Raw genomic sequence first — 12,102 nt, 5'->3', positions numbered from 1 at the left:
ATTCAGGTTCTCTCAAAGTTAGCATGGCAATACTGCTGCTTTTGACATATTACCATTATTCTCACCTTCATCCCAATCTCAAATGATATGTTTAGGAGTGTCATACTAATCAGATAGAATGTGTACCCATTAATTATGTTAAATTGAATTTGAGGAGAGTTGCTATCCTTCATATCTCTTGTGGGCCGCATCAGTACTGTAATTAATTTCTTTACTTTTAGAACGAATGATGAAAGAAAATAGGATTTGTGTTCTCATTTTGGGCTTTAGGGATTGTGGGACTGAAGTCGTTTACCACCAAAGAACTTTTATCAATCTCACTGTCTTACAACCAGGGCTAGACATATGTATTATTTGAACAGCTAACAGCCAGCTTGTCCCACTCTGTTACTATCTCCTAGAATTTGTTCTGTGGACACTAAGTTACTTCAGTACCTTGACAACCAATTGTTCAAATGACTTCTGCTCACTGCACAAACATAATGCACCATGATTGATTTCCTAAAAAAACTGTAAGAAACAGCAGCAAATTTACTGACCAATAATTAAGAATGCTCCAATTATCCTCAACAAACTGAATTCTGCAAAAACATTTCTGAAATATTTTACTTGTTCTTTATTAAGATAGCAAACTGAGAAAACACTGAAACCTACAACATTTGCAAAAACCACACTTTGAATAAGTTAGTGTAAATAACTAAAGAAGAATTGAATGTAGCAAATTTTTGTTGCAATCTCACCCAAAAAAAAGTTATCCTCTCTCAGTCCAACCTACTGTGTAAGATTAAAATGAGATGAGCTATTTTCTTTCCCAGATTGCCAGTTGACCGACAGATCGTTCTCCTATCACACAGTGGTTGCATTCCGGCGAAACTTTGCATCATAGAAATAATGGGGCCTATGGGAAAAGTAGGTTAGGGGCAGACCAACAACAACTATCACTGACAATTGCTCAAAGATCACCCAAACGCATAACACAAAGTTTAGCACAGCCTGAATGAAACTTTAAATCATACTTATTAACAAAACAGAAGTAAATTTAACACATTATTTTGGAAAAAGTATTGTTAATGCAGGGACATCATCACCACCACCTTCGTTTCCAGCTGTGGTTGATTGTCTTGTGACTGTGTTTCTTGGGGGTTGGTTTAGATCATCTTAAATGGATAAAGCTTTCTCTTCTATGGTGAGAAAGGTTGTCCCAGGTGGCTTTTTTTGTTTGATCTTCTATCAAACACGTAGAAGCCTCTCCATCTCCTCAAGCTCCTTTGGCTGTGACCTCCCAGATTTGCTAGTACTCGGACTTGTTCCAGTAATACAGCTTGCTTTAAACTTTTCGGCATTGCCCCTAATGGTGCGTACGGTAGATTCCGTGATTCCTGTTAAGCGAGCTATATTACGTGTTCTCTCCTTATGCTAAAAACGCTCAACAACATTTAGCTTCCCTTCCAGTGTTATAGCCTTTCTTTTGTTTCACCACCTGCAATTTTATCACCAAGACGCTTCTTGCCACCATTCTTGTCATTATGTCCTTCCATTTTTGCAAATGTCGGAGTAGATTGAGTGATATGCAGATACAAGGACAAATTAGAAAGACAAATAGTATGTATAAGAATAATGCAGTCCTGCCAGAATTATACAGGGCCTATACAGGAATTATACAAGAATATTCTTGTCTCAGAAGCATTCATAAGTTTAATTTTTGAGATGAAGCTGCTCAATGTATAGTATTGTACCTCTCATGCTGTGACAGCAGCTGACATTGGCGCATGCGCGGAACCAAGCATGTGAAGCATTCACCACTGGAATCTCACTATTGCAAACTGAGGTAAGCATTCTCGAAAATACTATTCCCAAATGCTTCAGCGACATTATAGTCAAATCGCACTGCCAAAACACACTTTATATGAGAACTACCTGTATTTCTAACTAGCCCACTGATGATCACGTCACTATGCCTAGGGCCAAACCAGAAAGAGTGTGTTTCAGAGTCTTTGCTCAAATTGGAAACCGAATAGGCCAAGATTCTTGCAACTTTTTAAGCTTTTGTCAAAACAATAGCGTTTGATATTACTACAAAATTCTGTTGCAATTCTCCTCACCTTAAGGAGATGCAGTGCATAGTGGTAATGCCACTGCAGTGGCATTAATGTTAATATTTTGGGAAATATGGGTTTAATTGTCGTCATGGTAGGTGGCGAAATCTGAATTTGATTTTTTTTTTAAATCCTGGAATAAAACCAAATAACTATTGTCAATTTTTCATAAAAATCCATAAGACTATAAGAAATAGGAACGGGAGTAAACCTTCACTCCCTTGAGCCTGTTTCCCATTCAATAAGATTATTGCTGCTCTGACATTTCTCACATCTATTTTCCTGTGTTTTCCCCATGGCCCCTGATTCTGATACTAATCTGAGCCTTAAATATACACAAGGATTCTGCTCCCAAAGCTCTCTATGGCAAGGAGTTCCAAAGACACTCAATCCTTTGAGAGAAGAAATGTTTTCTTGAATCAGTCTTAAATTGACACCCTTTATACTGAGGCTATATAACCTTTGGTCCTAAACCTTGCCATGAGAGGAACCATCCTCTCAAGCCCCTTAAGAATCCAAGATGTCTCAATGCGATCACCTCTCAATCCAAATCTCTAAATTCCAATGAGAACTGTCCCACCATGTTTACTTTCTAAGACAATCCCTCCATACCAGGGATAACTGCCTCCAATGAAGTAACATCTTTCTTTAAATACGGGAACCGAAACTGCTCAGAGTACTCCAGATATGGTCTCACTAGCACCTTGTAGAGTTGCACTAAGACTTCCCTACTCTTGTACTTCAACCTCCTTTGAAATAAGGGTTAAAGTTCCATTAGCCTTCCTGATTACCTGCTGTTTCTATGTGCTAGCTTTCTGGGTTTCATGCAAAGTACCTTCAAGTCCTTTTGTGTTATAACTTTCTGCAGTTTTTTTTTCCCTTTTAAATAATACTCTACTTTTGTTTTTCATTCCAAAATGAACAACTTGACATGTTCCCATATTATACTCCTTTTGACACTTTTTTACCCACTTACCCTATCAATATCTCTTTGTAAGCTGTTTGCATCCCTCTTGCAACTTTCATTTCCACCTATTTTTGTGTTGTCTGCAAATTAGGCTGCAGTACATTAGTTTGTTTCCTTCAAAGTTGTTCATATATGTGTTAATCAGTAGTGGTTGCCTTAGAACCCCACTGGTTCCAGGTCACCAACCGACAAAAAAATCCCTGATTACCACTCATTGTTTCCTGCCCATGAGTTAATCCCCAATCCATGCCAATATCCTACCTCCAACATCAATTGAGTCTTATGATTTAACCTTTTGTGAGATACCTTGTCAAATGCCTTCTGGAAGTCCAAATACAACAGGTTTACTGGTTCCTCTGTATCCACTCTGGTTGTGACTTCCTCAAAAAACTCTGACATATTAGACACAATTTCCCTTTCATGAAACCATGCTGACTCTACTTAATTAGATTATATGTTTCTAAATATTCAGCTATTACTTATTTAACAACCAATTCCAAAATTTTACAAGAATGAGTGTTAGGCTATTTGGCCTAAAGTAACCTTTTTTTTTGCCTTGTCCACTAATATCCTCTTGGGGAGGAGATGTTCCACCCTTACCTAGTTAGGTCTGCATGTTACTCTAGACCCACAGCAATGTCGTTGACTCTTAACTGATCTCTGGGCAATTTGGCAATAAGTGCTAGCCTAGCCAGTGATGCCTACATTTCATGATTTTTTTATTTAAATAAGAAGTATAGCAAATAGCTGAAAAATTAAAAATGTTGATTGGTTGAGGAAGTTTCCTAATAGGAATCTCTCTCTCTCTCTCTCTCTCTCTCTCTCTCTGCTTGTTATGAGTTAATAAATAACTTGTGGGTTACAATTATCTTTCATTCTTGTGGGTTATAATTATCTGATCTAGGCAAGGTAAGCACAGTCAGCCTACCCAACTGGGTAACCAATGTGAATAGCCTGTGAGGAACTACGTTAATCGTGAATGATCGGGATATACATGAAAACATGAAATGGGCCAGGATGTAGGAGACAAAAGTGTGACATCACCTATTTCCCAGAGGACTGTGCTAATTCTCCCCCCCCCCCCCGCCCCCAATGTTCCTTAAGACTTAGACTGATGACAACTGAACATTTGCAGTCAGCATCATCAAAATATACAGAATTATTTGTTGCTGCAAAGAGCAAACTGCTGGTTAGAGGAGATCACCCACATTCTCTTCAGGTGATCTACACAGTTTATTAATCAATCATGGAACTTGCAAAATGAATGACAAAATCCTCTGGACTCTGGAGAAAGGGAGCATACTTAATAAGGCAGAATAGTGTTGGACCAGAACCTCGCCATTTTCCTGTCCTTGCCTGAATTAAGCTCCAGTTGGAACACTCAAGCTTCGCCTTCCTGCTTTGCCATTATACAGAACTTAAACTGATCAATTAACAAACACATGAGCCTTAACCCTTCTGGGCTGCAATTTGAGATGCTTATTCTGACAAAAATTAAACAGAGCACCTTATGTGAAAGATGGAAAGAAAAGGATTGGGACTGCACGCTGTCATAGAGCCATTGAGATATGCAGCATGGAAACAGACCCTCCAGTCCAATGCACCCATGCCGATCAGAGTCAAATAGATGAAACGTCTATTTGTCTCAGTATATTAGTGGAATTGTGCAAAAATTGGTTGCTGCATTCGGTAAATAATGGTAATTTAAAAACAATAACTTGCTCATGTAAATAGCACCTTAAACGTAACAGAATATACCAAACCACTTCACAAAAAGCATTGTCATTATTCACTACATCAAATAAGATGATATTAAGGCAAATGACCAAACGTTAGTCAGAAGTAAATTTTAAAGACTGTCTTAATGGAAGAGAAATAGGCAGAGAGAATTTGGTAGAAATGGGGATTTTCTAATGCCTAGAATTCAAAGGCCAAAAACATCTTGGAAAGTTTTTCGGCTGGAGAAGATGCCAGAGATAGGGAGAGGCAAAGGTGTGGGGAGGTTTGAAAATTAGCATCAGAAATTTACGATGAGGCATTGTTTAGCCAGGAGCCAGGGGGTGAACTGAATTTATATGCGAATATCAGTTTACAGCTTGCATGCTTGAAATCATGATTTTAGTGCCTGGTTATAAATGCGTATATAGCATAGGATGCTGCATAGGAATAATAGATGATGAGACTTGGAGTGTGTTAGGGAACAGGGAAAGTGTTTTGGGTGACTGAAGTTTACACAAAATTGAGCTGACTAGGTGTCACCTATGTGATGTAAATGCAAGTTTATTTTCTTTAGTGTTGCCTTTTTTTAACTTTCTTTTGAAATATATGTTTCATAATTCCAAGCAGAAACTGTTCATAAAAGCTTTCATTTCCCTTCCGTCATTATTCCGAACATAACAATTGACTGAATTATATCATGTAGCAGTTCTAATTTATACATGCGCCTTGTAACTAGCAGAGAGGTTGTGGTGGAATGGTTGGGCAGGTGAGTGTGTGTGAGGTGATCTCTTTATAACCAAGGAGAATCAGATATATTTCTGGAAAAACTCAACAGGTCTGGCAGCATCTGTGCAGAGAAATCAAAGTTAACCTTTTGGGTCCAGTGATCCTTCCTTGAACACCACTCTGATTTCCCTTCACAGATACTGCTAGACTTGCTGAGTTTTTCCAGCAATTTCTGTTTTCGTTTCTGGTTTACAGCATCTGCAGTTCTTTCATTTTTTATTCAGAACATCTCCCTATCTGATTTAGTAGCTACACCCTCCATCTTCCCTTCTTTCCCAATGGTCTCTAAAGCTATTGTTGCTGAGATTCAACTGTTAAAGTACAGATTTGAGACAGCCCAGGGAATCTTTTGTGGACTCAACCTGTGAACATAATATTGTTAGCTATAAGCCAAACTAACTAGGTTCTAGTAACCCAGGAGAGTAGGATATCAGCTCTTCAAGAGCCCTAGCAGCTACTCTACTGTACTGTCTCAAAGTGGCTTCCTTTATACTAAACACTGTATGTTTTTAATTAGACGGATAACAGTTAAAGACAATAATTTGTAAGAAAAAGAAGTTAATTGATAGGTCTGTATGCACTTGACTGATCACTGCTACAGGCCCTGAGCCATTCATCAAGTGGGGAAAAATAAATCCAGCTGAGTTAGGCGTCTGCTGGTGAGATAAGTTCCTATCATAAAGAACTAATTGGAGGGGTTCATAAGGTAACCTTGCACAGCTCACATGTCAGATACCATTGTTTCACAAAATGGTTCCTTAGCAAGGAGGGCAAACTTTTGACCATAAAATGGCTTCCTGACAGATTGTGTCAGAATCTTTTCAAGGTTAAGTTTAAAATATTTTTTTTTAAGCTAGGAGCAGACTCCTGCTTTTTATCTTAAGCACAGAATCATTCTGTACCTGAGGCTGAGATGTTACTGTAAGGTTGTATTTAAACTGGTTCGTTAGTCTTGAATTAGACATGCTTTCTTTCCAGGACCTGACGGTTAATTAAAAAGCTTTTGATACCGAATTTCATTTCGAGATCCGAATCAAACACTGCAGTAATTTCACAAGGGAACAGCCATTCGGTGGTTAAGGCAAAAGTTTTTAATTGCCTTAGAGCATCCTGTTATCACTTGTTTTCTTTAGTGCTGCCATTTGTTTACTTTCCTTTTAAATAAATGTTTCATAATTCCAAGCAGAAACTGTACATAAAAGCTTTCATTTCCCTTCAGTCATTATTCCGAACATAACATTTGGCTGAATCATATCATGTAGCAGTTCTAATTGCACCATGTATCTGGCAGAGAGGTTGTAGTGGAATGGTTAGGCAGGTGAGTGTGTGTGAGGTGGTCTTTTTATAACCAAGGAGAATCAGATATATTTCTGGAAAGTCTCAACAGGTCTGGCAGCATCTGTGGAGAGAAATCAAAGTTAACCTTTTGGGTCCGATGATCCTTCCTCAGAACTCTGATTTCTCTTTGGGCAAAAGTGAGGACTGCAAATGCTGGAGATCAGTCAAGAGTGTGGTGCTGGAAAAGCACAGCAGGCCAGGCAGCATCCGAGGAGCAGGAAAATCGACATTTTAGGCAAAAATGCCTGACCTGCTGTGCTTTTCTGCCACCACACTCTTGACTCTGATTTCTCTTCACGGATGCTGCTAGACATGCTGAGCTTTTCCAGCAATTTCAGTTTTTGTTTCTGACTTACAGCATCTGCAGTACTTTCATTTTTTTAAAAATTCAGAACATCCCCTTATCTGATTTAGTAGCTACAACCTTTATCTTCCTTTCTTTCCCGGTGGTTTCTAAAGATATTGTTGCTGAGATTCAACTTCAAGCTATTTGTGCAGGATATGGACTGTGATCTTGATCATTATTTCAAGCCTCATTTTGCATTTATACATTACAGACACACATGTTATTGCAGTTATAACTTGGCTCAAGAATCCTGACTTCAAGTAAACCAGCTGTAAACTGATAAGACATATATAAATTCAGTTCAACATTTAATCTTGAATTGTCCTGATGATTTTTTTAATGACACATTTTAAATAGATGGAATAGATTATTTGGAATAGATTAGAATAGGCAGAAATTTTAACTGTTAAAATCTAAAGCACATGTGAACAAGTGTTGGTCAATCATGTTGCCAAACTTGTTTTTAGCAGTTCTGCATATTACTGGAATCAAAACTTGAGAACAGAACAAGGTGCCAATGTATTAGTGTGACAGAGTAATTACTTTGATATATTCATGTTTCACAGATCAGTGCCAGAGGATGTGGGAATGGACATTCCCTTTGGTGAGGGTGTGCTAAGTCCCTTAGCTGAAGACAGCAGACCTGGTAGGAAGAGTTTGATTAATTCATTCTGAAAATAGCAGTGTTAAGTTATGCGCTGAGAATCAATGTCACAATAATTATGACTCATCATTTTGTTTGCAATGAAAGTGTACTGAAAGTTGCCTTACAAAGCTCACAACTGACAGATGTGGTAAAAATGAATTGTTCAACATCACTGTATTTTCTTTAATGACAGTCCATTTAGTCCATAAGTCGCCTTTACAGTCTGCATTGAAATATTTTTACAAGTTGATTTTAAAGCAAGAATGTTTTATGTTTTATTAAATCAATGTTGGACATTCTTGAATCATTTATTGCACATAGTACCTGGATTTCAATTTGTTGAACATTGGCAAATAAGCTTAGGCCTATACCATCTCAGTTAATGTACATTCCGAATACCGTTCTGTTAAATTTCACTGTAAATATTTCTTCATTGCGCAATAACTTTGACACTGCCTTGGTTTGTTAAAGGCAGCTTTTATTTACACAGGACATTTTAATGTAGTAAAACATCCTAAAATATAAAATAGGGCTATTATCAGACAATATTTAGTTCGAAATTCTATAAGTGGTATTTGGAGAGGTAGCCAAAGGCTTGGGTATAGCAACTGCTGTGCCCAGGACCATAAGAAACTACACAAAGTTGTGTACACAGCCTAGACCAGCACACAAACCAACCTCCCATTCATGAACTCCATCCATACTTATCGTTGCCACGGAAAGGCTGCCAAAATCATCAAAGACCCCTCCCATCCCGGTAATACCTATTCCATCAGGCAGAAACTTAAACACGTGTTCCAGTAGGCTCGAGAACAGCTTCTTCCCTGCTGTTAGACTGCTGAATGGACCTCTCTAATTTCAAATCTAATGTTGATCTTGCTTTTGTGCACCTGTTGTGCCCATAACCTTATATGCCTGGCTCTGTCTAAGCATTCTGTGATCTGTATGTCCTTGTATGTTATCTGCCTGTACTGCATACAAAACAAATCTTTTCAATGTACCTAGATGCATATGGCACCAATAAATCAAATCAAATCAAAGGTTGAATTAGAAAGGTAGGTTTTATGGAGCATCTTAAAGTACAGACCAATGTGAACAGATTTTGGGAGTCACATTTAGGTCCTGATCCTCAATGGCAAAGGATACAGCTGCCAGTGGCATACTGAAGGAAATCAGACATGCTGAACAAGCCAGAATGATAGGGCTTGTAGGTGTGGAAAGTGTTTCTAAACTGCGATGGAACAAAATCTTCAAGGAACTTAAATATAAAATTGAAAATTTTCAGTTTGAGGCATTGGTGCACCCTGAACCAAAATTATTTTGAAAATTTGATCTCTTGCATCTCATGGGCATTGCTGGTTGGCCAGCTCTAATTGCACATCCCAGATTGTCCTTGAGAAGGTGGCGATGGACTACCATCTTGAACTGCTGCAGGGGTATTTGCAGATAATGTTCCCCTGTCTCTGCTGCCCTTGTACTTCTACATGAAATTTGTTATGGGTTTGGAAGCTACTGATTAAGGATGTTCGCCAAATGCCAGCTGTGCATCTTGTATATGCTGCTGCTGCTGAGCATCGGTGGTTTAATGACTGAATGTTTGTGGTTGTGATGCCAATCAAGTGAGCTGTTTTTTCCTGGATGGTGTCAAGCTTTTTGAGAGTGTTTGGAGCTTTTGTTTAATTTGTTTGTGGCTTTTCTATTTCTTCTCATTATGTTAGGGGAAATTGGTAGATTTGATAGGGGGATGGATTATCAGTAGCTCCAATAAGTACTTGGGTTAACGATTGCAGAGAAAGCATGGTTTTCAGAAGCTGCTGGATTTTCCCTCCTGCTGTCACCTGTCCGTTCACTCCAATTGTGTAATGCTTTATCTTCGACTGCTTATATCTACCTGACCACCCCTTTACTCTCACCATTCTTCATTCGTATTCCCTTCAATTGTTTGTTCAACTGTTTTAACCTCCAGTCCACTGTGCCATGCTGTCCTCTTATTTTAAACACGACTTCCTTCAGTCCCTTCTCGCAAAGGCAGTTCAGAGGGAACCTCAACCTGAACCCGTCGTCCCCAGCTTCCTTTCCTATCTGCTTCACTTTGGAGACTTACTCTGTCTTCCAGACCTTAACTGGATCTTTCAGAAAAGTAAATTGGAACAAGTCCTCAGCTTGAGGCTTAATTTTCAATCTCCCATGCAGGGATGTTGGATGCATAAGAATAATATGCTGTCATAGTGCATCAGTTTTTCAATGCCTCAGTGATGTGCTGGGAGGGTGGGGTGAACAAGGTGACTGATAACCTGTACACCTACAATTAACTTGCTATTAAACAGTCTGGAGAGGGACGAAATGATATTCTGAAACCTGAGATTGAGCACACTGGATGAAAAATCTTTCTGCAGTGTTATTGGAAGCACAGCAGTTGCCATGTTTATTGCTGATGAAAAGCCAGACTGTCAGTAGCCATCTCCAGACTTCTGTGGTACTGTGTGCAGTTCTGGTAGCCCTTTTGTAGGAAGGATATTATTAAACTGGAGAGGCTTCAGAAAAGGTTTTACTGAGGTGTTGCCAGAATTGGAGGGTTTGAGATATAAAAATAGACTATGAAGGCTGGACCTCTTTCAATGGAGCATAGGAGGCTGAGAGGTGACCTTATTTAGCTTATAAAATCATGAAAGGCATAGATAAAATGAATCACAAGGGTCTTTTCTCTAGGGTGGGGGTGTTAAAAACCAGGGGCATTTTTTAGGTGAGAGGAGAAAGATTTAAAAAGGACATGAGGGGCAATTTCTTTAAACAATGGAATGAACTGCCAGAGGAAGTGGTGGGAACAGGCACACAAAATGTCATCACCCCAATCACATGTACAGCCCAGATTCTTGCCCTGCTCTGTAAATTGCAGTGGGTGGCAGTGAGCATATCCTGACTAAAGTGCAAACAGCTCTGCCATTGTTTCTACACGCAGGTTCAAGTGGAGAATAGTTGCCTGAACAACACAGATGGATGCGGTTTCCTGTTGAGAGCCCTTCTCTCTCCCAGCAATATATCCTGCTCTGTAAAGCCTCTGTTTATTTTCTAAGTCATACTGTATGTTAAGGCAAATGCATTCTAGTGTCATCTCAAAGTCCAAGATGAGCTTTCAGAAATGTATCCATACCATCACTAAAACTGTCAATTTCCATAACATCACCCAACCCTGCCTCATCCTTCATTCACCAACTGCTCAAATCCTCATCCATGCCTTGGATATCTCCCGTAATGATTGCTCCATTGCTGTCCTGGTCAACATCCCACGTTTCATAAACCTGAGGTCATCTAAAGCTTTGCTGCTCGTGTCCGGCCATCATATCCTGCTCACCCACCACCCCTACACTCATTGGCTTCTGGTACACCAACACATTGATTTTAAAATGTCAGTCTAGTTTCAGATCATGATTTGGAGATGCCGGTGTTGGAGTGGGGTGTACAAAGTTAAAAAATCACACAATACCAGGTTATAGTCCAACAGGTTTAATTGGAAGCACACTAGCTTTCGGAGCGACGCTCCTTCATCAGGTGATAGTGGAGGGTTCAATCCTAACACAGAATATATAGCAAAAATTTACAATGTGATCTAATTGAAATTATACATTGAAAAATTGATTGTCTGTTAAGCCTTTCATCTGTTAGAATACAGTGATAATTTCACTTCTTTAATGTGTAAATCACAAAACCTTTATTTTTAAAATGTTGCATTCTCGGGTTAGCTGTTAACAATGGTCATAGCTAGACAATATATTGAAGGTGTTGGCCCCCTGTATTCTCTGTCTATGCCATGATATTTAGATTGATTCTAATCTAAAAAGTGAGATAATGGATTTTTACATAAATTCATGCAGTTTTTGAGCTCAGAGTTCTACATGAATGATGCAATTTTTGAGCAGAGTACAATGTTACCCTGCAAGTACAAATTCACCCCACAAAATATATGTGTGAATGTGGGTCTTTGTCTGTGAGTTTTACATAAATTCATGCAGTTTTTGAGCTCAGAGTTCTACATGAATGATGCAGTTTTGAGCAGAGTACAATGTTACCCTGCAAGTACAAATTCACCCCACAAAATATATGTGTGAATGTGGGTCTTTGTCTGTCTGTGTGTGTGTGTCTGTCTGGGTTGAGGGTTGTGAATGTGAGAAAGTGTATGCGTGTGTGTGTCTAGTGAGTGCAGAGT

At 39.0% G+C, this 12,102-nt stretch overlaps 1 protein-coding gene across 6 annotated transcripts in view; it reads left to right on the top strand.

Moving 5' to 3' along the window:
* Positions 1-12,102, top strand: part of LOC122561080 (protein prune homolog 2-like) — a 424,382-nt gene that overhangs the window by 337,290 nt on the left and 74,990 nt on the right. For all 6 annotated transcript variants that reach the window (XM_043712461.1, XM_043712468.1, XM_043712477.1 and 3 more), the window contains one exon: positions 7,819-7,898. In XM_043712461.1, the coding sequence (XP_043568396.1) occupies positions 7,819-7,898 (80 nt within the window). The remainder of the gene's footprint in view (positions 1-7,818; positions 7,899-12,102) is intronic.

Source organism: Chiloscyllium plagiosum, chromosome 2 (genome assembly GCF_004010195.1).
Source record: "Chiloscyllium plagiosum isolate BGI_BamShark_2017 chromosome 2, ASM401019v2, whole genome shotgun sequence".
Classification (NCBI taxonomy): domain Eukaryota; kingdom Metazoa; phylum Chordata; class Chondrichthyes; order Orectolobiformes; family Hemiscylliidae; genus Chiloscyllium; species Chiloscyllium plagiosum.
The sequence above is the reverse complement of the archived record's forward strand: the minus strand, read 5'-3'. Positions and strand labels throughout refer to the sequence as shown.